Below are 20,070 nucleotides of genomic sequence, written 5' to 3' on the forward strand. Positions count from 1 at the left end.
TCCAAATATTTGGTTAAACCATTCAATTGTTATTTCGTCTTTTTCTTTGCTGCAGAGAAACACCATCAAGAGGACTTGTATCAAGACACTGCCCCCTGTATTGGTAATTCAGCTGAAGAGATTCGGTTACGACTGGGAGGCAGGACGAGCCCTCAAATTTGATGACTATTTTAAGGTTTGAATTTTAGTCAGCTGATTTCAAGCTGTAGTATTACATGAAGGGGAACAGTGTATGATAAACAATGCCTTGTGTTTCTCTGTAAAAATAACAATGGAATGGTGTGTATTTCTTACCACTTAGTTGTATGCTAAACAATTCCTTGTGCGTGGACCATTTGGTGTCTGTAATCACATACCGTTCTTGAAAATCGATAAAAGAAAAAAATCAGTAATGCATGTAATACCCATCATATATAGTCAAAGAACATTTAATCAATGCTCCATACAATAGTGTTATATGGTGGATACCTGAGTCTAAATCTAAATTTTGTAAGCTGGTAATTGATATGTCCAACACGAGGGGCTAAAACTCAAGCATATATATTTTTTGTTTGTAGTTTCCATGGGTGATAGATATGGAACCATATACCAGCAAGGGTATCAAGAGACGAGAGCAAGAGGCCACCCGCCAAGAGGAGCAAGAAGACGAGGGTGCGGACAAGAAAAACGTTTCCACTCAGAGCACGGAGGACCTCTACCAACTGGTCGGTATCGTAGTCCACAGTGGTCAGGCCAATGCTGGTCATTACTACTCATTTATCAGAGACAGATGGTAAGAATCATTCACCTTTTGATCAGTGAGATGGGGTTTTATTTAATGTGTAACATCTCCTGCACACCACACATACAATGAGAATAACATATTGGCTGGTTAATTGTATGAGAGCCGATAGGGATGTGTCATTCATTGAAAAGAGATTCTTACAAATAATCAGCAGTTAGCCTAGGCCTATGACATTCTCATAGCAGATCCAGGTAGGACTAGCTTAATGTGCGGCCTGTTGCTAGGGCGGCGTCAAGGAGACTTCATCCCTGGGGCCAGGGTAAATTAGAGTCCTTGGGAGAAAAGGGGGTAAGGAATGTATCCTCACGGTCATAATATACTGAAGGGAACGTGAAGACTTCAAAAAGGGGACTCAGTGAAATCTATTTGCTGCTAATTATACTGAAGCAAATATCATTCTTCACATGTAGAAATTTCATTGGACAAATATTTTGTCATCCCTTCTTTCTTGGTTTATGATATATCTCTTCACAGGAGTAAATCAGCAAATGGGAAACCCAAGTGGTATAAGTTCAATGATACCATCGTGGACGAATTTGAGATGGGAGACGCGGCCGTTGAGGCCGAGTGTTTCGGCGGAAGCTACAAACCAAAATCATATAGCAGCACAAGCAGTAAGTTAAAGTAGTCTGTCGTAAGGGATGGAAGCCCCAGGGATCCATCAGTCATCTCCCAATGATGGTAGGGAGGGGGGGAGGGGGACACTTACATTTAAACGTAAGACCCCCTCCCTCAGATAAATGGGAGTGATTTTCTCAATTTTAATGTGATAAGTAACTTATTTGTGAGTTCAAGTTAACTGTATTATGAAACCTCAAAGCTGTAGCATGGATGTTAGAATGTCTGGATTCGATTTGTCTGGCTCTGAATTGGCGCAATACATACTTTGTTTAACCCATGCATATAGAGCGAAAGGCCAAACCAAGGATGGAAAATTGGTCATTGTGATTAAAAGGTCTAGAACATTGAATAGCTGAGAGCAATTGTTTACCAACATTTCATGATGTCATCTAAAATGTCTAGTTAGATCACCTTTGTCCTCATTCCCCTCCTCATTCTCCTCATTATTCTGCTAATCCAAAAGGAAAATGAAAGAGAGATTAAAGGAACTGCTTATCCACAATCCTAGCAGGATCTTCTTCAAAGGCAAACTTCTTCAACTGTTCTCCACGGTAGATCCTGCAAGAAATGTCAGGCGGTCTAACTTTTATGTATTTACCAGAAAACTAAACTGTCGGTTTTAAAAAATGAAATGGATTTTTTTTCAATATTGACAACCTGTCCGATTATTAAATATAACAAAGAGTTTTAGCCCATCAACTGTTAGGATAAAAGAGTGAAAGAAAAGTTGAAAATTGTATCTGTGGTCAGAGGTATACTAGTGGTTTCTATGATTTCATAATATATTTCATTTTTACTCTTTTCTCATCTGATGGTTGTTTTTAAAGATCTTAACATCCTCAAGCTCCCTGATTTAATAAATGTATATGTAGCCACATTTGCGTATAGAGCTATTCATGGACAGGTCCCACCTGCTTTCGACAATTTCCTTGTTCACAACCATGCCATTCACAATTATAACACACGACACATACAAAGTTTATGCCCTAATCACATTCACACCAATTTAGGAAAATATAGCCTTCGACATCGTACAAGCATCACATGGAATTCATTTAAATACCAATTAAAGAGATTTTACTTCAACTTATACTGAGATTGTGGTTCCTCTGTCCTTCTTTCTTTTTCTTCCTTTCTTATTTTCTTCTCTTTTTCTTAGTTCTTTTCTTAATTATTTCTTCTTGTAAGTGATTTGTGTACTCTATGTACAGGGAGTGTAACACTAGATAAGCCCACAAGGCTTTCTTGATACACTTTCTTTCACATTCCATAGCTCTCTGTATTCGCTACATTTGTTATATATATGTTGTGAAAAAACAAATAAATAAACAAAACGAAACGAAACTAATTATATCTTTACAGGTAGTTACACAGCAGATCCCAAGCCGAGATACTGGAGTGGATACATGCTCTTCTACGAGAGAATCCCAGAGTACAGAGACCAAGAATCCCTGCGAGGTCACCTGGGGAGAGCCGCGCTACTTAAACAGGATAGTGACGGCGACATTCACATGTGAGTTGAAGGAAATAAAAACTATTATAAAGAATTTCTTTATACTCCTTGAAATGCCAGACAGTGTGTGGTATGTGATATCATCTGGGGAGAATGTTCCTCTTTGAAATCTACTTTCCTATTACAATTTTTTTTGGTCTTGATTTCTTCATGAAATGCGCTACATGTTGAGAATGTTGCCTGATTATTAGTATACAGAGACATAAGTTCTTCTTGAAAAAGCAAACTCAAATTTCAAAGATGTAATCGCCTTGTGGAGTATAATGATGTGAACATCAAATAGATTTAAAAAAATACATTTTCAGTTCACTTTACCATGATGGTGTCAACTCACTCTACTGCTGTTGCCAGAAACAAAAGTGGCCATCCCCAACTTAAAGAAGTTAATAAGATGAAGTATATTTGTAATGCAAATTCCAGGAAACCTTTTACAAGTCAATCTGCATTATTTTTCCTCTTTGCCACTCCTCCATGCAACAGGCTGGAGCCAATAAGCTCCCCAGAACTTTCGCCGAGGCAAGAAGGTGACCGTTTGAGTGAGCTCTGTGCTCTGGTGAACAGGGGAGAGAGAAAGGGTTTGTTTGGGGACCACATGCCCCCGGACATCCAGAGGGTGATAAGAGATGAGAATTTACAGTTTCTGAGGGACAGAGCAATCTACAATCAGGAATATTTTAACTTCATTCGAAGTCTAGCAACGTGCAATTTGGTAAGTCCATGAGGTTGCACTCTCTCAGGTTCATTCTTTATGTCGAACACTAGTAGATCTCTCAACCAGTAGAACTCGTTTGTAGTGATAACAAATGCCTAATGAAAAGTGGGTTCAGGGGCTACAGCAACAGGGTCGATAAGGGGGTGGGCTAAGTTAAAACATTAAGGGGGCCCAGGAAAATGGGGGGTTGAAGAATAGTGTATTTTCATTTCGATAGGAAACATGAAGAGTGCAAAATGGGAACTCAGTTTTATAATTGTAATGGACCATGTCACTTGGCCCAGACATGACTCTAAACACCTCTGGGATTACAAGAGTCAACAGTCCGAGTGGGACCAATGATATCACTGTAATGGACCATGTCACTTGGCCCAGACATGACTCTAAACACCTCTGGGATTACAAGAGTCAACAGTCCGAGTGGGACCAATGATATCACTGTAATGGACCATGTCACTGGGCCCAAACATGACTCTAGACACCTATGGGATTACAAGAGGCAACAGTCCGAGTGGGACCAATGATATCACTGTAATGGACCATGTCACTGGGCCCAGACAAACGCCTCTGCGGACAAAAAGAGACAAATGCATTTATATTTTATTTGCTAACATCGTTGAGTTAGTCCTATTTAATGTCCATCAGTGTCCAGTATTGTGATGAGACAAAGACACCTGTCCATGTCAAACTCTTTCTTTCTATTCACTTTTTCCACCTTGTTTTCTCTTTTTTTTGTTTTCCAGAGGTCTTGTTTTAGTGAAGATTTTGAGCACATGTCAGAGATTAGTATGCAACTGGCTGTGCAGTTCTTAGTAAACACTTTCTTCAGAACTCACAAGAAGTTAAGGTAATGAATATTGTCTTATAGCCAATTTACCTGCAAATGTAGACCGTTGCTATGGATTGTCAGATCAGTTATTGCCAGATGGAAAAAAAATTACATACCTTAAAATGTTGTCAGATAAAGAAAACTATAAATTTCAAAGTTAATATTAAAAAAAAAAAAAATGCTATTTGTAGTATTTTTGATTTGTATAAACTTTATTCACTTACAACAAATCACAGTTTGTAAATGTTTACTTTCTCGCTTCAATCTTATTCACAATCTACACTGTGCTCACTTTGCCTTGTAGCTTTCAAAGTAAGTTTTGGACACTATTCGATACCAAACTCCATAATGATGTTGGTTCATTAGCTTCACTTAACAACTTATCAATAGATTGTAACATTTCACGTTTCTCTGGTTTACATGTCTGGGCAATAAGTTGTAAAGGACTGCATGGAATTTATCAATTATTTGTTAAGTTATTAATTTTCCTTTTGTGAATAATGTCAGAGGGTATCTTGTGTTTGATCAATTTTCAATTTCATTCCTAGTAACATTTCAAGTAACACTCAGTAGACTTGTTCAAGTAGACGACTAAACAAGTCTTCTTTAAATATTCTAACCATGCAAGATATTCTTGAATGAATAGTTATTTTTCCTGTTTGCTATGATTTTAGTGATTTAATCAATTCTTGTTTACATGTTAGATATGACCTAGGGGAATGGTGCGGAGCTATTGAAAGCATCTCCAAGCACAGTCACAGAGCTTGCCGTTGGGCTCTCTCGTACTTCGCCAAAGAAGGAGCCGATAATCTCTGGTGAGCTTCCTCGTTTTCTTCCACAACAGTTCATTGTTAGTTACTTTCCCTTCTGGAGTAGAACTCATAACAGTGTCTTGTTGTTATTCTTGAAGTAACTGCTGTACCGGTAGAAACCATAGTCCACTTCTCACAGGATTGCTTTCTGCATGTTGTAACACATAGTCTCGAGTAGTTGGAATTAGCAGTAATAAGGACATTTTATCGAATATGATAGATGAAAGGAAATGCTATTAGCTGACACTTACCACTTTGTCTCATGTGTCCCAATTAGCCCTAAATATTCATATTCCATTTTTAAAAGCAGTAAAATATTCTCAAGATTTGAGATAAATACAACAAACTTAAAATATAGTTGGACATGCACACCAGTTGGTTTTAGGAACAACAATAATAAGTAGGATTTTGTGATTGCCAATGCAAACCGACACTGAAAGTGTGAAAGTAAAGGATAAATTAGTTGAGGAAAGATTGGTGAAAGCCTGAACTTAGAGGCAAAGCAACACAAGGGGGACAAAGGTGTATTTTCAGGGGTTTTGTATCCATCAATGTGTTGCAGGTTTTATACGACCTCTTTAATACAAACATTGCGGTCAGAAGGGTTAAATCGATGGTTCAGTCATAGCATGGATTCAACCACTACAGTCTTCTCACATTTCAGTAATCGTCGATTCGGGCTCTTCTGTTTTACGAATAAAATAATAAATATATAAATAAAACAAAGAAAAATTTTCTTTTATTGCTTGTAGCATGTTTCTATTAGAGTGTATAACCAGTGAAATCAGGGAAGCTTTTGCCAAAGTCGTGGAGTGTATCATGGCTAATTTCATCCTGAAACACTCCTGCCCACCGGAGTCACCAGAAATGGAGGCCCTGATAGAGACACTGCTAGGTCTCTTAGAGAAAGATGTCGGGGAAAACAGCAAGCGATGTCGGCAGTACTTTTGGCTGCTGTATCGATACATGGAGATGGTGAGTGAAGACCCACTCCACCCACCCACCCAGCCCCCCACCCCTGCCCTTCTTGTCTCTTTAGATTTGGAGAGAGTCTGCCTCCACCCCAAATATTTACACACAATTTAGCTGAAGATAATAATACCAAAAATGTTCCTGGGTATGTACTGGAACTCTATCAGAATGACCCACTCTCCAAGGCCCTCCCCTTCCCCTCTCCCTCCTCGCCCCCAAAAAATAGAATATGGAAAATAATGTAGAAAAGAAGTGGAGAAGCTTACTCACAAAGTCTCTTATGGTCCCATTAAACTCTCCAAACTTGACTTAAACAGAGATAAGGTTTCTTTTCATCATGTAATTTGAATTTGAGCTTGGTGGTCACAGTTACTTCAAAATGGTTATCTGTTTCTTTTTTCTTTCAGAGTGTGTCATGTTGTAAACATTTATTCCAGAAAGGTGCTTTCCAGAAGTTGGTCGTTTTCCTCGTCGGCCCACCGATAGTCAAAAACCAGCAAATGGTAAGATTTCATGTGATGAAATGCACATCCTACTCCTCATACAGCAAATCACAACTCATCCCAATATTTGAGAACTTCCCTCGGGACGACAGTTGTCACACTTGGATTAGTTACAACAAAGTTCACGTTTTGGTCGTAAAGTGTACGACCATGATGGAGTTAAGCTCGTCATCTGGAACAGCCTGTGTACCTGTTGCAACTTCTGTTGCCTCATATTCCAACTCTGGCTCTTATCTCTGGAACAAGTTACCAGATCACATTCGAACATGCTACAAACTTTCTACATTCAAAATTCTACTTAAGACCCATCTTTTCACTTGTTCTTTTGTAAATTAGTCTGCTTTCTTTGTAAAGGGCCTTGAGCAGTGACTTTTGCCTACTGATTTGGCGCTATATAATTTCATTTATTATTGTTATTATTATTATTTAAGGATTCTGACAGTAACTTTGTAAATGGAAAATAAATTGATACATAAATTTGAATGAGAAATATTTTATGAATGGAACCACTTCTCTACAACTAAACTGCCCCGAAGATTGCATTGTGTTATGCGTACACCGTCTGTAATATGTATAACGTCAATGAATATTTCTGAATATATATATATCTTACAGGACGTTTATTCACGGAGATGGACGTCTCTCTACACCAGAGAGTTCGGCGACCTTCACTCTCTCCTAGCCACCTTGGTGATGACCTGTACTGTAGATCGATACCAGACGATAGGTTGGTCAGGCACTTCTTTGTGCTTCTTTCTTTAGGTTTTCCATCGGTGAAATAAGTAGATATAAGTTCAAAAGGCGCAAAAAAATATCAACAGAAGATTATTGATGGTGATCTTGTGACAGAATTCACCAATCTGTATATTTGGTACATAATTTGATTCTTTTTGGTAAAATTTGCTACTATTGTGTGTAAAAGAATTGTGGAATATTTTTTATTAAACTTTAGACCACTTTCTACATCATAGTTCCCATCTTTAGTGAAATCTCCAGCTTTGCCAAATCTTATACGATAATCTCTGAGGATAATCTATGGGGTTAATTTTATATGATTATTCTAAAGGATATTCTATGAGTTTAGTTTACAAAACATTCAATTGCCATGCCCAGTATAAAAATAATTCTTCAAACTTGTTTTATGTCACTAATGCAAACCTTTCGTTTTCAGCCAGTAACCAAGTCTGTTTGGGACAATGTTCAGGAAAGAGGGTTAAAAGAGGGGAAAACTTCTTAGTATTCAAGTTTTGATCTGTTTTCTTTTCTTGTCCAGTTTGGCCACAACTTTGACTTTTAGTCCTTTTTCTTTGGCAGCCCAAGGTGATCTCCCAGACATTCAATTGCCAGGCCCAGTATATAAAATAAAAAAAATCTTCAAACTTGTTTTATGTCACTAATAAAAACCTTTCATTAAGCCGATAACCAATTCCGTTCGGACAATGTTCAGGAAAGGATTAAAAAGAGGGGAACACTTCTTAGTATTCAAGTTTGCTCTGTTTTGTTTTCTTGTCCATTTTGGAACACTACTTTGACTTTTATTCCTTTTCTCTTTGGCAGCCCAAGGAGATTTCCCAGACAGACAAAGATTACTTGAGCCACCGCACAAAGAGCTTTTAGAGATGCCATCAGCAATGCAAGAAATACTCTGGGGTCCGGAATGTTTACGTTACATCAGAGAGGTAAAAAAACAGATACTTGATTTGATTCCTCTAAGGGAAAGCTCAGAGATGGAGAAGACTTAAAAAGGGAGGAAAAGATAGTAGTAGAGGCCAGAAATAAAACAGACACCTGGATTATCTTGACACGCTGAGGCTTGATGGTTGTCGGGATAAATCCGACAAAAATCTGGATAAATTAGTTTCCTGCCTGCCCTTTGGTGCAATATGCCATTGTAACATATAGTGAAAGTGTGTTTTGTAGCAGATCACCTTTTGAGTTCTTTAACATCCCCCCCCCCCCTCATCTGTGGCGCTTGTTATTTTATATTTTGTACCTTTGAGCCAAGAGGTACACATCTTACGGTTTTAATACAAGTGTAGTTTAAAAAAATTATGAATGTTTGGATATCGGACCCAGATAAAGCAGTTTCCAGATGAAAGATATTTGTATAATCCATATTTCTACTGTTTGTCCAAAATAATCCAGCTAGATAGTGGTCACATTGGAATATTTTCTCCTGATTGCACACCAAAGTGCCAGATTCTATACAGAAATGAAATATTCCTAGAAATTTGTTACAGATTATAGCATTTTAACTATTTTTATATAGCAAAGAAATAATTAATAAAATATAGAACATTGAAATTAACAGTGCCAAATACAATCACTACAAATATTGCAAAAGCTAACTTGGCTGTTAACTGACAGTAACAACCACAGTCTGGCACTCTTGTCTAAAATTAGGAATAATCCAGCACATCTCTGTCAAAAATCTAGAAGGTGCAACTCTACTGTATATAGAAGTTCTTGGGCAGAAGGTGTTTCCCCCACCATGTGATTAAACCAGTCACCAGTGGATTGCATCTTTTTGGGGTTGAAGAAATCTACTTTAGCAGTCAAAATATGAAGTAAAATTTGTCACCTGATAAGATGCGCGGTCCCTGTTTGAAAGTGCACCAAGTTTGTAGATACTATAGTAAAGAACTATGAACAATGTCTTTGTTAATATTAATTCTCTTTTATTATGTTTCTTTTTTTGTTTTGTTTTTCAGGCTGTCTTGGCATTTAGAGAGATTGCTCCTGACCACCGGCAGCAAACCATCTTGGAGATGATCCTCTATTGTTCTTTCTGTAACGAGGGATTCACAATGACGGTGATGATGATGATACAGGTATGAAAACAATGGATTTATAATTGGGTGTGAACAAAAGACATCATTGAATATGAAGTAAAAAGGATCAATAAATAAAAACTGCAAATAGATCTCTACTCTGGTAACATGTTCACATTTACAAGGAAATGCCTACATGGTGTTTCTTAATAGCAAGTGGCTCTATGTCAGAACCTAGGTGGATGTGGGGTCATCTTTTGAACATTTTACCATTTTCTTTCACTCATTTTTGCTTTACAAACTTTTACAAACTGGAAACTGTTTAAGGCACTGTGTCAAAGAGGACACTGAGGGGGAGAGTGGGGATGGGGGGGGGTGCGGGATGGTGGGGCTGTTAAGGATGTAATCTTGTGTAGTTTTGTGCAGTTTTGTACACTAGGCATTGCTGGTTGGCAGTTATAATTGAAATGTTTGATATTGATTCAGGCTTACTGCAACTTTTCTGTTTGATATGGTGCCTAAGCCAAGTACTTTCCATGTATGATGAAATGTGTTCTTTACCTTACTCCCCTGCCCACTGCAAATACAAGTTGATGATATTTTGAAATTCCCTCCTCCCCCTTCCCCATCCCCCTAATGCCATCATTAGCACTTTTTAGAAGCTCACAAGAGCCCCCCTCCCCCCCCTGCCAATTCTCATAGTAAATCTCTCTGAACAGATCTTTGTCACATCAATTGTTGACTACCATTTTTGTACATGGAATAATATTATGGACTTAAAATGATCAAACATCTTACCTTGTTTACAAACCTTTCCTCCCACTCCTAGAATTTCCCTAAGAGACAGAGAATGAATTATGTACTCCACTTTATTCCCCCTCAACAAATAACCTTTACCCCTCCCCACCCTTCCCCCCACCCTGCCCCATCTCCCAATGCCTCTGCTAGCACTCCTTAGAAGCTCTCCAGGTCTCATGGCATATCTATATGTACAGCTCTCTGTTGAGTTGTTTACTGACTCTGTCCAGTCGTGAAATATGCATTATCTTATGCATAATATTTTTGTAAGTTGAAAATATCAACATGCTCTTAAAAATTTGTGAACATTGCTGTATTTGTTGTATTTTAGTATCAAGTGGATACTTGCCCAGCCAATGAATTAAAACCTGTCCTTGAGTTACTGTTGGAATTGCTTCTACTGGAAGACCCTCTACAGTTGAGGAGAATCAAATTAGCAGCAGACGGTAACCGTGACAACGGGTTGTTAGGTTCGTTTTCCTCTCTTCTTTTTTCCTCTTTTTTTTGTTTTGTTTTGTTTTTTTAAGGCATTCTGAACACGTAAGGAATCACTTAGAGGAGAAAACAATTGGAAATTAAAAGAAATCTATTGGATTTTGAAATGTGGTTTTAGCTTCATATTTACAGAGACCTACCTACCCTGGAAACTGCTTTTTGTTTCATTTCACACCAACCATGTGTGATGGTCTTGGGATATAATTGTTGCTAGGCTGTTTACGATGTTGATCAAGTCACCTTATGAAAATTTAACTCTGATAACAAATGTACCCGTCAGGCTGCAAATAAATAAGGCATGTTATGTGCTGTCCAAGTTAGATACCACAGAAGATTATGCTAATGCACTCTACCCAACACAAAGGTAATAAATTTCAGTTTTTATATATCTCAACAAAAAAATGAAAATATATGACAACAAATATACTATTTTCTTTTCATTTTTTATATAGCGTGTGATCACTGAGTAAGGATCAGGTAGTCTTGTTTAATAGAGCATAGGACTGAGGTCTCTGCTAAGAATCCCTCCTCTTGCGAACAAATATTTGTTGCTCTTTTAAAATTCATTTAAAACTGACCATTAATTTCTGTTTGTGATTTGCTTAAAGTTACATAACTATTTAGAAAATCATATTTTATGATAGTAATTCTTGAGAACTCCAGTCTTATTTTCATGGCAATGTACACCCCATATAATATTTGAGCTACTTATACATTAGTCTGCCGATGGGGTAATACATAAAAGCTACTGACTTAAACACTGTTTTATTGTTTTTTCAGGTATCATTAAGAAATCCACCACTACAGACAGTACCCGTTGCTACCAGTGTATAAAGTTCCTGGTCCTCTTGGCTAATAAATGTCCGACGGCGAAGGACTATCTCATGTCCATCGCGCCGAAATGGCAGTGGTCCGTTCAGTGGTTGAAGGAAAAGGTGGGTACCAGAAGGAGAAAAGCTAGAAAATGGTTGCGATTTTGAACAAATCAGTCATCACCGTAAACTGGTATTTTTGAAAGAGGCTTAACATCTCTGGCAACAAATTGTTGTTTGAAACGACTGAGGAAGACCCCCTGTTTAGCTTAGTGTTAGTAGTATTTTAGTTGTTAGAGAGGCTGGTAACATATATATCAAATGCTAATCCCATTCTATGCAATTTCTATGCTCTTCTTGAAAAAAAATATATATATTTTTTCAACGTTGGCATCCCATTGATACCTTTGTGCTATGATTTCATATTTTGGAGAGATGTTATATTTCCACACCCAATCCCCCCCCCCCCCCCATATTCAATTCAAACACAACATTCTCTTATCTAACCTTACCCACAGTAATTCGTAACTGACATAAATCCATTATATCCATATCCATATATCCATATCCATATATATATATATATATATATATATATATCGAGTCCTTGATTTGTGTCCAGGATTATCATCATTTTTATGTTTATTATTATTATTACGTAATAACCTTTCCAGTGTAGCAATAGACCGGTTGGCTTTCTTTTGGTTTGATATTAAGTTCCAAGAAACTGTAATGTATGATACTTCCCAGAGGCAGGCTGGCAGTCGGTCAGTCAGTCTTGGATGAATTTATAACACTCGTCTCTCATTTGTTCCTGCAGATGTCAGACCACTGTTGGTCTTCCTCGACCAACCAATCAAATGAATCGACGCAAGGCAAGTCTTTCCAGAGGACGATGAGCGCTCAGGACACCCTGGAGGAAGCAACGGCTCTCCTCACCGGCCTGACCACCCAAGACGTCTTCGATGACCTGGAACAGTCCAACGGGGACACCAGCCAAGAGGGGTCGGAGGTCAACACCTCGAGCCAGAAAGAAGGAGAGGAAAACGAAGACATGCAGGAGGAGAGTACGACAAATTACGACGACGTGGACAATTGAGATGATGAAGAAAATATTCGAAAAGTGAAAGCTCCATCTCATGGATGAAAGGGAGAAGAAAGAAGATGAATATATCAGCAGGGATGCGGTTGGTGATGAGATGAAACAATTCCATAACAATTGAGAAAAGATAACTGCAGAAACAAGATAATCAGATAAATGTGTCAATCATTCCATAGAATTTAAGAGATCTCAATTATCTTCATTAAAGAGATCTTAATTTACCAAGAAAAAGATTGGATACTTTTCAGGAAAGTCTGGTTTTATTATATTTTATAACGGTGTGCGGAAAATGTTCCAGTCGCGGTCAATTAAGTTGGTCGTTCGAGAGAAACCTCTCACCAGTTCAGTGACCGTGTCATTAAATTGGGTGAGAGATGCTTTTGAAGCAGACAAAATTATTTTATCTCCTTTGGAAACGAACTATTAATAAGACAGTAACAATTTGGGTAACAATAAAATAATAAAAATCTTGTGTAAAAAAAAAGGTATTTAATATTGTGAACCAATAACGTCATTAAAGGCTTCATGTCAGTCAATCAATATGGTTGAGTCTGCTGGTTACCACCAATGGTACAAACACATCGGAACGAACATTATATTTGATAACCTGTCGTCTAAAAGCGAGAGATTTTCGTCGCGCTCTCGAAAAGAATCCTTAGTTCTTCTCTATAAAATCCTTTCGTGTTTTTATACAACTTTTAACACAGCTTTTTCTACTAGATGAAATTTTCATGGTCTTTCCAAGTTTTGTTTCTTCTCTATTAATTGGAACTCCCTTCTTTGTTTTCTTCCTTTTTTTCTCGTTTTTTCAATGGGCTGAGATGTCCTGTGAAGGCTAGTCTTTCGTAGAAACCTTGGTATACACAGGCCATGAGCAGCACAAAATGACTAATTCAAACATTGTCTATTATAGATTTAAAAACAGAGCAATGACAAGAATGACTTCCAACAATTTTTTTGAAATGGTACTTCCTTTTGCTAACGTCACACTGAGTAATTTAATTTGTAGTCGTTTTGGTATGAAAATGAATTAAGATTATATGGTTGATGGCTTACATCAAGACAAAACATATGTAAATAATATTATCTTTGTACTTCTGTACTTTAGAACAGGAATTTATAAAAGTAGGCAACATGTAAGGTATAAAAATACAGGAAGTTAGAACAGTCTAAGCATGTCTACCATTCTTCAAAGTTAAAATGCTGACACAAAGATTTCCTATGAAATATGAATAATTAAAAATATTGTTTTTCTACATCAACATTTCCTAAATTTTGATCTTCTGTAACCTACCTTTTGAAAATGATAGGAAATATCTTATTTACCCCCTTAAATATTGGAAAGTCACCATTGAACAAGGATATATCTGATTTTTGTTTTATTTTTGTTCTCATAGACTCATGTTAGGTTCAGTCTCTTACCTTATATCTGCTGTTACCCCAAATGGACCCTAAACTATTTTAATTTTATTTTTGGTGTAGTCAGTACTTCGCTGCTAACTTGCTACCATACAATAATTATCCAAGAACATGTTTGTACCCAAGTACACGTTTGTTTCGTTCAAGGAATACACTACTGTTACTTTGGTTACATGTTCAACACCGTGAAAAACTTGTCCATATTTAAAATGATAAATTTTGTAAAAAAAAAAGGAAGAGGAAAATTTAACTACAATAACTCAAGAATGATCAAGTGCTTTCAGTATCATAAGTATTAATCCTTTGCCTATCAGAGAGAGAGAGAGAGAGAGAGAAGAAAAAGACAAAACAATTAAAGAGAAAAAAAACAACAAGAGATTTATTTTGTAGGATATCAAGTATATATACCTATGGTGAAAATGGTATCATCTCAATTCAATGCGCTGGACTTTCAATTTTCAGAGAGAGAGAAGAAAACGACAAAACAATTGAATCGAAGAGAAAAAACAACATGAGATTTATTTTGGAGGACATAAATTTTATATACCTATGGTGAAAATGGTATCATCTCGATTTCAATGCGCCAGACTTTCAATTTATTCGGGGTATCTATGAAAACTCTGTCTTTTGAAGCTTCTTCTTCCATTTACAAATAAATTGATGTCGGCCATCTTTTGGCAGTGGTTTGGAATTTTGCAACTGATAAAATGTGAATGTGAGAGTTTTTTTTTTAAAGTTCAATTATTCTTGAGATATTCTCAAGAGCTTGTTTTTGTATAAACGGTGTGTGACGTAAAAGTGTATCATTGTGTATATCAAGAGGGTGGACAAAATATTAAGCAGAGATGCTTTTTTTTTTTCTTTTTGTAATAAGAATTACTGAATGACTTTTGCAACTTTATGAGCGAGGTAAAATAATTTTAAAGATACACTCAGATCTTTGGAAAAACTGATTACCTGGGATTCTCTTTCAAAAACTTAACATTTCATATTTCTGGTCATTTTTATTTTTGAAGGGGAAACAACAAATATCTTCATATTCAGGCTGCCTTATTGCAATACTGTTCATTTTTATTCCCTGTTATTTCCTGATTTGTAATGAGTAAAAACAAAATATTATATCTTGACTGACTGCTGAAAGCATTTTATATTATGAAACATATCACAAATCGAGACTGGATGGTCATTGTTTTACCTTTGCTGATCCTAACCAGGATGCATTTACGGTATACATGAGAAATACTAACCTGGTGACATCCATCCTACAGAAATGAAACTAGGCTTTCACAGGTCGAAGGATGGGGTTGGGAGGGTCGTTTTCATGGGAGGTCATTGCACAGTTAGTGAATGAACCGGGGTCATCTTTCCAACCTCCCTGGGGATCTACACCAAAGAATCAATCGATACCTCCTTTGAAAGTTTTATATGTATGGATAGTGTTAAGTGTCAAATTTGGTTATGCAAACTGTTTCGTTTGATGATAGACTCGGCCATCACTCATGGTTTACCCAGTCTTTTCATAAAGACATCAATGTTTTTTTCTTGAAAGAGAGGGAGGTAGGGTTGAGTTGGGGGGGGGGGGTTGAAACATGAAAGTCCTTGTGTTCTAGATATATTACAAATCAATAGTTCATTGTTTTGGTTACAAAAGTTCATTATCAGGGGTCGTGGAAAAAAGTCCCATTCCTCATTTTGTAAAGATTAAAAATCATTTTAATTCGTAAAGAACCTGTTGCAATGCTACTTGGTATGCATCAGTTTGCGCCTGTACAGTCAGTAAATAAATATATGAATTAATGTTTCTATTTCTCTTCCAAGTTTTGTGATGGGTATCTCCATAAAGCCATTTCTCAAATCTCTGTGTCAAGTTATTCTTTGTAAAAAGAAACAAAAATAATTTGTTGTCGGTATGAATTTTTTCCTGAGCTATTTCTTGTATCAGAGGGAATTCAATAGGTTTATGCGAAGGCCATGCAAGTATTACATTGGATGTCCTCAATCACTGATACAGGTTTCAGCTATTTGGAAACATGTCTTTCTTTCACACATTATTTCTCAAAATCTTCAGATAGTCAATTTATATGATATTCTGTTGAAAATTTGAATCGGTTTGTATCTTAGAGAAATCTTTGTACCGATGAAATTAAACCCGTACAGTATGCTAAGTTTTCTTATAAAGCTGAAAGTTGGCTTTAGGTTGGTATCTTTGTGCCATTCATGCCAATTCTGTAATATTCTCTCCCATTTTGTTTTTTTCCTGTTACATTCAGAAATTGAGCAAGTTCCAAACCTTTGTGTTTGTTGGAAAATTTTTATTTTGACCCTTGATTAGTAATCTGTACTGTGCATCTTGTGAGGCGGCATATTCTATATTACTGTAGGATGCTTGAAAACGTCAGATACTTATAGACGGACTTGAAGTACTCAAGTCTGTATTCGTATTCGAGCCCATACTCAAGTACATTTTGCCATACTTGTACCCACGATGTTACACTAGTACTCAGGACTTTGTACTCGTACTCATACTGTATACTTTGTACTCTCACTATCGGCCTGCTTACAGAAAATCAGTATATGATCCAACTTCCTTAGACATTTCTCCCGGTATCTTATAGACCAATCCAAAGAAGAAATCAGTTTTTCAGTCTTCATGGGGATATTTGTTTTCAACAATTTCAATCAATTTAAGATGCGCTTTGCAAAAGCGTGGGACAAATAGAATTATCCATTGAATATATTTTCAAATATATAGGGGTATTGAATAATCAGTATTCAAATATAAGCAATACTGTTGATAAATTCACTTATACTTTAATACTCTGGCTTGATTTAAGGCTAAATTATCCAAACAGTGTATCTAAGTTTCACAAATATTTTCATGGGCTCTTTCGTTTGTTTGTTGTTGTTTTGGTTTTTTTCTTTATAAATTCATGTCTTATATATCTCACTTGTATATAACATATGTGTCGTTCTGTTTGCTCCACAAAGCAACCATTGCCTAGCAACGTTACCTAAAGTGTCTCATTCTGAATTGAAAACGGAGAAAATTTCAAGTTTCCTCAGCTTTTTTCTATCTCTTCTTCTTTACTGTATTTTGCTGTTGATATTTGTCAGTTATTTAGGATTAATTCTAAAGGAATTATTGTAATTGCCTATATGTTTAGAATATCACATTTTTTCGACCATTTATGAAAGTGTGTATGATGAGATGGATCCACAATTTCATCTTCTTGTCTTCTGTCATTTTCTTTATCTTCTTCGAGTGTGAGCATTGAAATTGTTGGTAGAATTCATGTAATTGTACATTTTGTACCTAAGATTACTTCTTTTTTTTATTACCATAAGCTAACATATAGACAGAGAATATCATACTTTTGGTTACAAGTTGTTGAGAAACATGTATAAACATAAAAAATGAAAATTTACTCTTTTTTCTTTCTTTCTTTTCATCCCCTCCTCCTCACCCTCCCTCTCCCTCCCCTCCCCTTTCTTTGGGGCGGGCGGGTAACATATAGGTTATTCTGTACTGACCAGAATATATTAATTCCTTAACTCCTGTCGGACCCATCCTCCATTTACACATTAAATCAAATCAGTCATTTCAGATAGTCAGCTACCAGAGCCCCAAAGTTTGGATACTGGAGCTGAACAATTTCACTCTGGTAATAAACATCATCTGAAAGATGTATACTGGACAAAATCACGGTGGCCTATAATTTCGGTCCTTTTCAACATATCTTAATTCTAGTATTAAATTCATTCTACTTATTTCACAATTTGACACAGTATACCTGAAAAGGTATTTCTCTTGTTCGTTTGGTACCCCACCACCCCCCCCCCCACACATTGCAGTAAGAATTCATTCAACAAAATGATCATACAGAGTATTATATTTTCAAGCAACTTTTTAGTTGAGTTTATTAACAATCTATTGGGGTTTTGGAGCAAACGTCATCATCGTTTTAGCCTTAAAGGCATTGAAGACTCACCCCAAACCTTCTGAAAAAAGTTAACCTAAAACAAATAAAAAATAAAAAGACAGAGAAATCAAGGGTATAAAAAGTCTAGAAAACACATAAACGAAAATTAAACAGTATGTAAAAAACACGAGAAGACTATAAAACAGACCAAAACCTATAAAAAAAAAATAAAAAAAGGATAAGCGCATAAAATAGAGTTGTACAAAAGTAAAAGTCTAGAAACAATAAACGAGTATATAAAAGTGACAAAATCACGTTGTGAAACTTTTCTTGTTTTTCTTCTTAAAAATGCAGAGAGATTTGGCAGTTTTTATGTCGTATGGTAGGTCGTCCAAAGCTTCGGTGCAGCGACCGAGAAAGCGCGATCTCCGTAGTTCTTGGTTGAGACGGCTTTCGGGACCACGAGGAGTGCCTGCGATGCTGAACGGAGCGAGCGTCCCGGGGTGTAAAGTAAAATGCAAAGTAACAGTAAAGTACTGTATAAGAGTAAAATGTAAGGTAAGTATATCACAAACAAAGAGGAAGATGGAGTAACTATGTTGAGAAAGCTTCCATGCATCCATTTAAACTCTCCAGCAAACAAAGCTTGTTGGTAAACACCTGACCAATAAACAGTCAACAAAAGAAGCACCAATATATATATATATATATATATATATATATCAGTGTTGTAGCCACGCCGGTCGGCGCCGGTCGGGCGTAACCGCCACTAGTGCTTACCGACCGGCAACAAGAGTAAATCAGCATCCTACCGACCGCCACTCAAGCTTCCTACCGACCGTCACAAAAATCAGTGAATCTTGGAATAAATGAAATCTAAATACACTGAAAATTACCTGTGTCAAACTCGAAATAATTTACCCAAAATATTACTATTCTGAATTAGAATATCGAATACTGTAGTCCGATTCTCTAGCCTGAACAAAACCAAATCAAAATAGGGGTAGAATAGAGCCACCTAAAGCCATTGAAATCAACTAAAACCCTGTAGCTTCGGGGGCTTCGCCCCTCGAACCCCATCAAGGTCCCCTGGACCTCACGAAGAGGAGGGCTCGCTATGCTCGCGGGCTGGCTTCGCTCGCCATCGTCAGACAAATTAGCCGCCACTCTCTTCAAATTTGCCAGCACTCACTTTCTCCTGGCTACAACACTGATATATATATATATATTTATATTTAATTATATATATATATTTATATTTAATTATATTTATGTATATATATATAGATGCCATACTTAAATCAAACACAGCAATATTTATATATATATATATGTATATATATATATTTATATTTATTCATATTTGTATATATATATATATATATATATATATATAGATGCCATACTTAATTCAAACACAGCAATATTTAGGTAATAACGAAACGTTTCAAAGGAAATCAATCGTTTTAGGCTGCCTGTTATTGGTAAACATACAGTCGTTACTTTGTGATCACCAGAACCTGAATATTTAATGTTCAAACGTTTAATGTATCCATATGAATATAATAATACAAGAAGTAGAACAGATCGCAGGCGAAAATTGCCAAATTGGAGAAAACAACCATGTTTGCTCGAAATGTGTCATTTCTAGGGATAGTTTGCAAAACTCATCTTTTTGGTAGTTTTATATGGCTTTATAAAATATTCTTATCCGCTGTCCCAACTGCCTTACTAAGTGTATGTTTGTAGTTACTTTCTTATAAAATATCATCTTGAATGAACGTATTACGAGATTTCTAATTTTTTCAGCAGTCTTGTTACGTTTCAAGTAAGGCTATTTTAACTGCTTCAAGTGATCCGTTTGAATGCTCCTGCTACGCAGTGGAGTGCATAACTGTTTAGAAAAGTGGGAAGGGACAAAACATGTTTCTACTCCTCTTTCTAAAGTGGGGTGGAGTCGAACTTCACTCCACTCCACCCTCCTCTGATTATGACACTGCTTATACA

The 20,070-nt window shown here is 36.6% G+C and overlaps 1 protein-coding gene across 1 annotated transcript in view; it reads left to right on the forward strand.

The window, feature by feature from the left end:
- LOC139981229 (ubiquitin carboxyl-terminal hydrolase 24-like) overlaps positions 1-14,474 on the forward strand; it is a 48,707-nt gene extending 34,233 nt beyond the window's left edge. Inside the window, exons 37-51 of the mRNA XM_071993454.1 lie at positions 56-175; positions 558-772; positions 1,259-1,398; positions 2,768-2,918; positions 3,399-3,627; positions 4,374-4,477; positions 5,164-5,274; positions 6,024-6,246; positions 6,651-6,746; positions 7,362-7,473; positions 8,304-8,425; positions 9,458-9,577; positions 10,647-10,785; positions 11,591-11,745; positions 12,443-14,474. Of these exons, the coding sequence (XP_071849555.1) occupies positions 56-175; positions 558-772; positions 1,259-1,398; positions 2,768-2,918; positions 3,399-3,627; positions 4,374-4,477; positions 5,164-5,274; positions 6,024-6,246; positions 6,651-6,746; positions 7,362-7,473; positions 8,304-8,425; positions 9,458-9,577; positions 10,647-10,785; positions 11,591-11,745; positions 12,443-12,721 (2,316 nt within the window). The 3' untranslated portion in view covers positions 12,722-14,474. The remainder of the gene's footprint in view (positions 1-55; positions 176-557; positions 773-1,258; positions 1,399-2,767; positions 2,919-3,398; positions 3,628-4,373; positions 4,478-5,163; positions 5,275-6,023; positions 6,247-6,650; positions 6,747-7,361; positions 7,474-8,303; positions 8,426-9,457; positions 9,578-10,646; positions 10,786-11,590; positions 11,746-12,442) is intronic.
- Positions 14,475-20,070: the final 5,596 nt, after the last annotated feature.

The sequence above is a fragment of the Apostichopus japonicus genome, chromosome 2, assembly GCF_037975245.1.
Source record: "Apostichopus japonicus isolate 1M-3 chromosome 2, ASM3797524v1, whole genome shotgun sequence".
NCBI lineage: Eukaryota > Metazoa > Echinodermata > Holothuroidea > Aspidochirotida > Stichopodidae > Apostichopus > Apostichopus japonicus.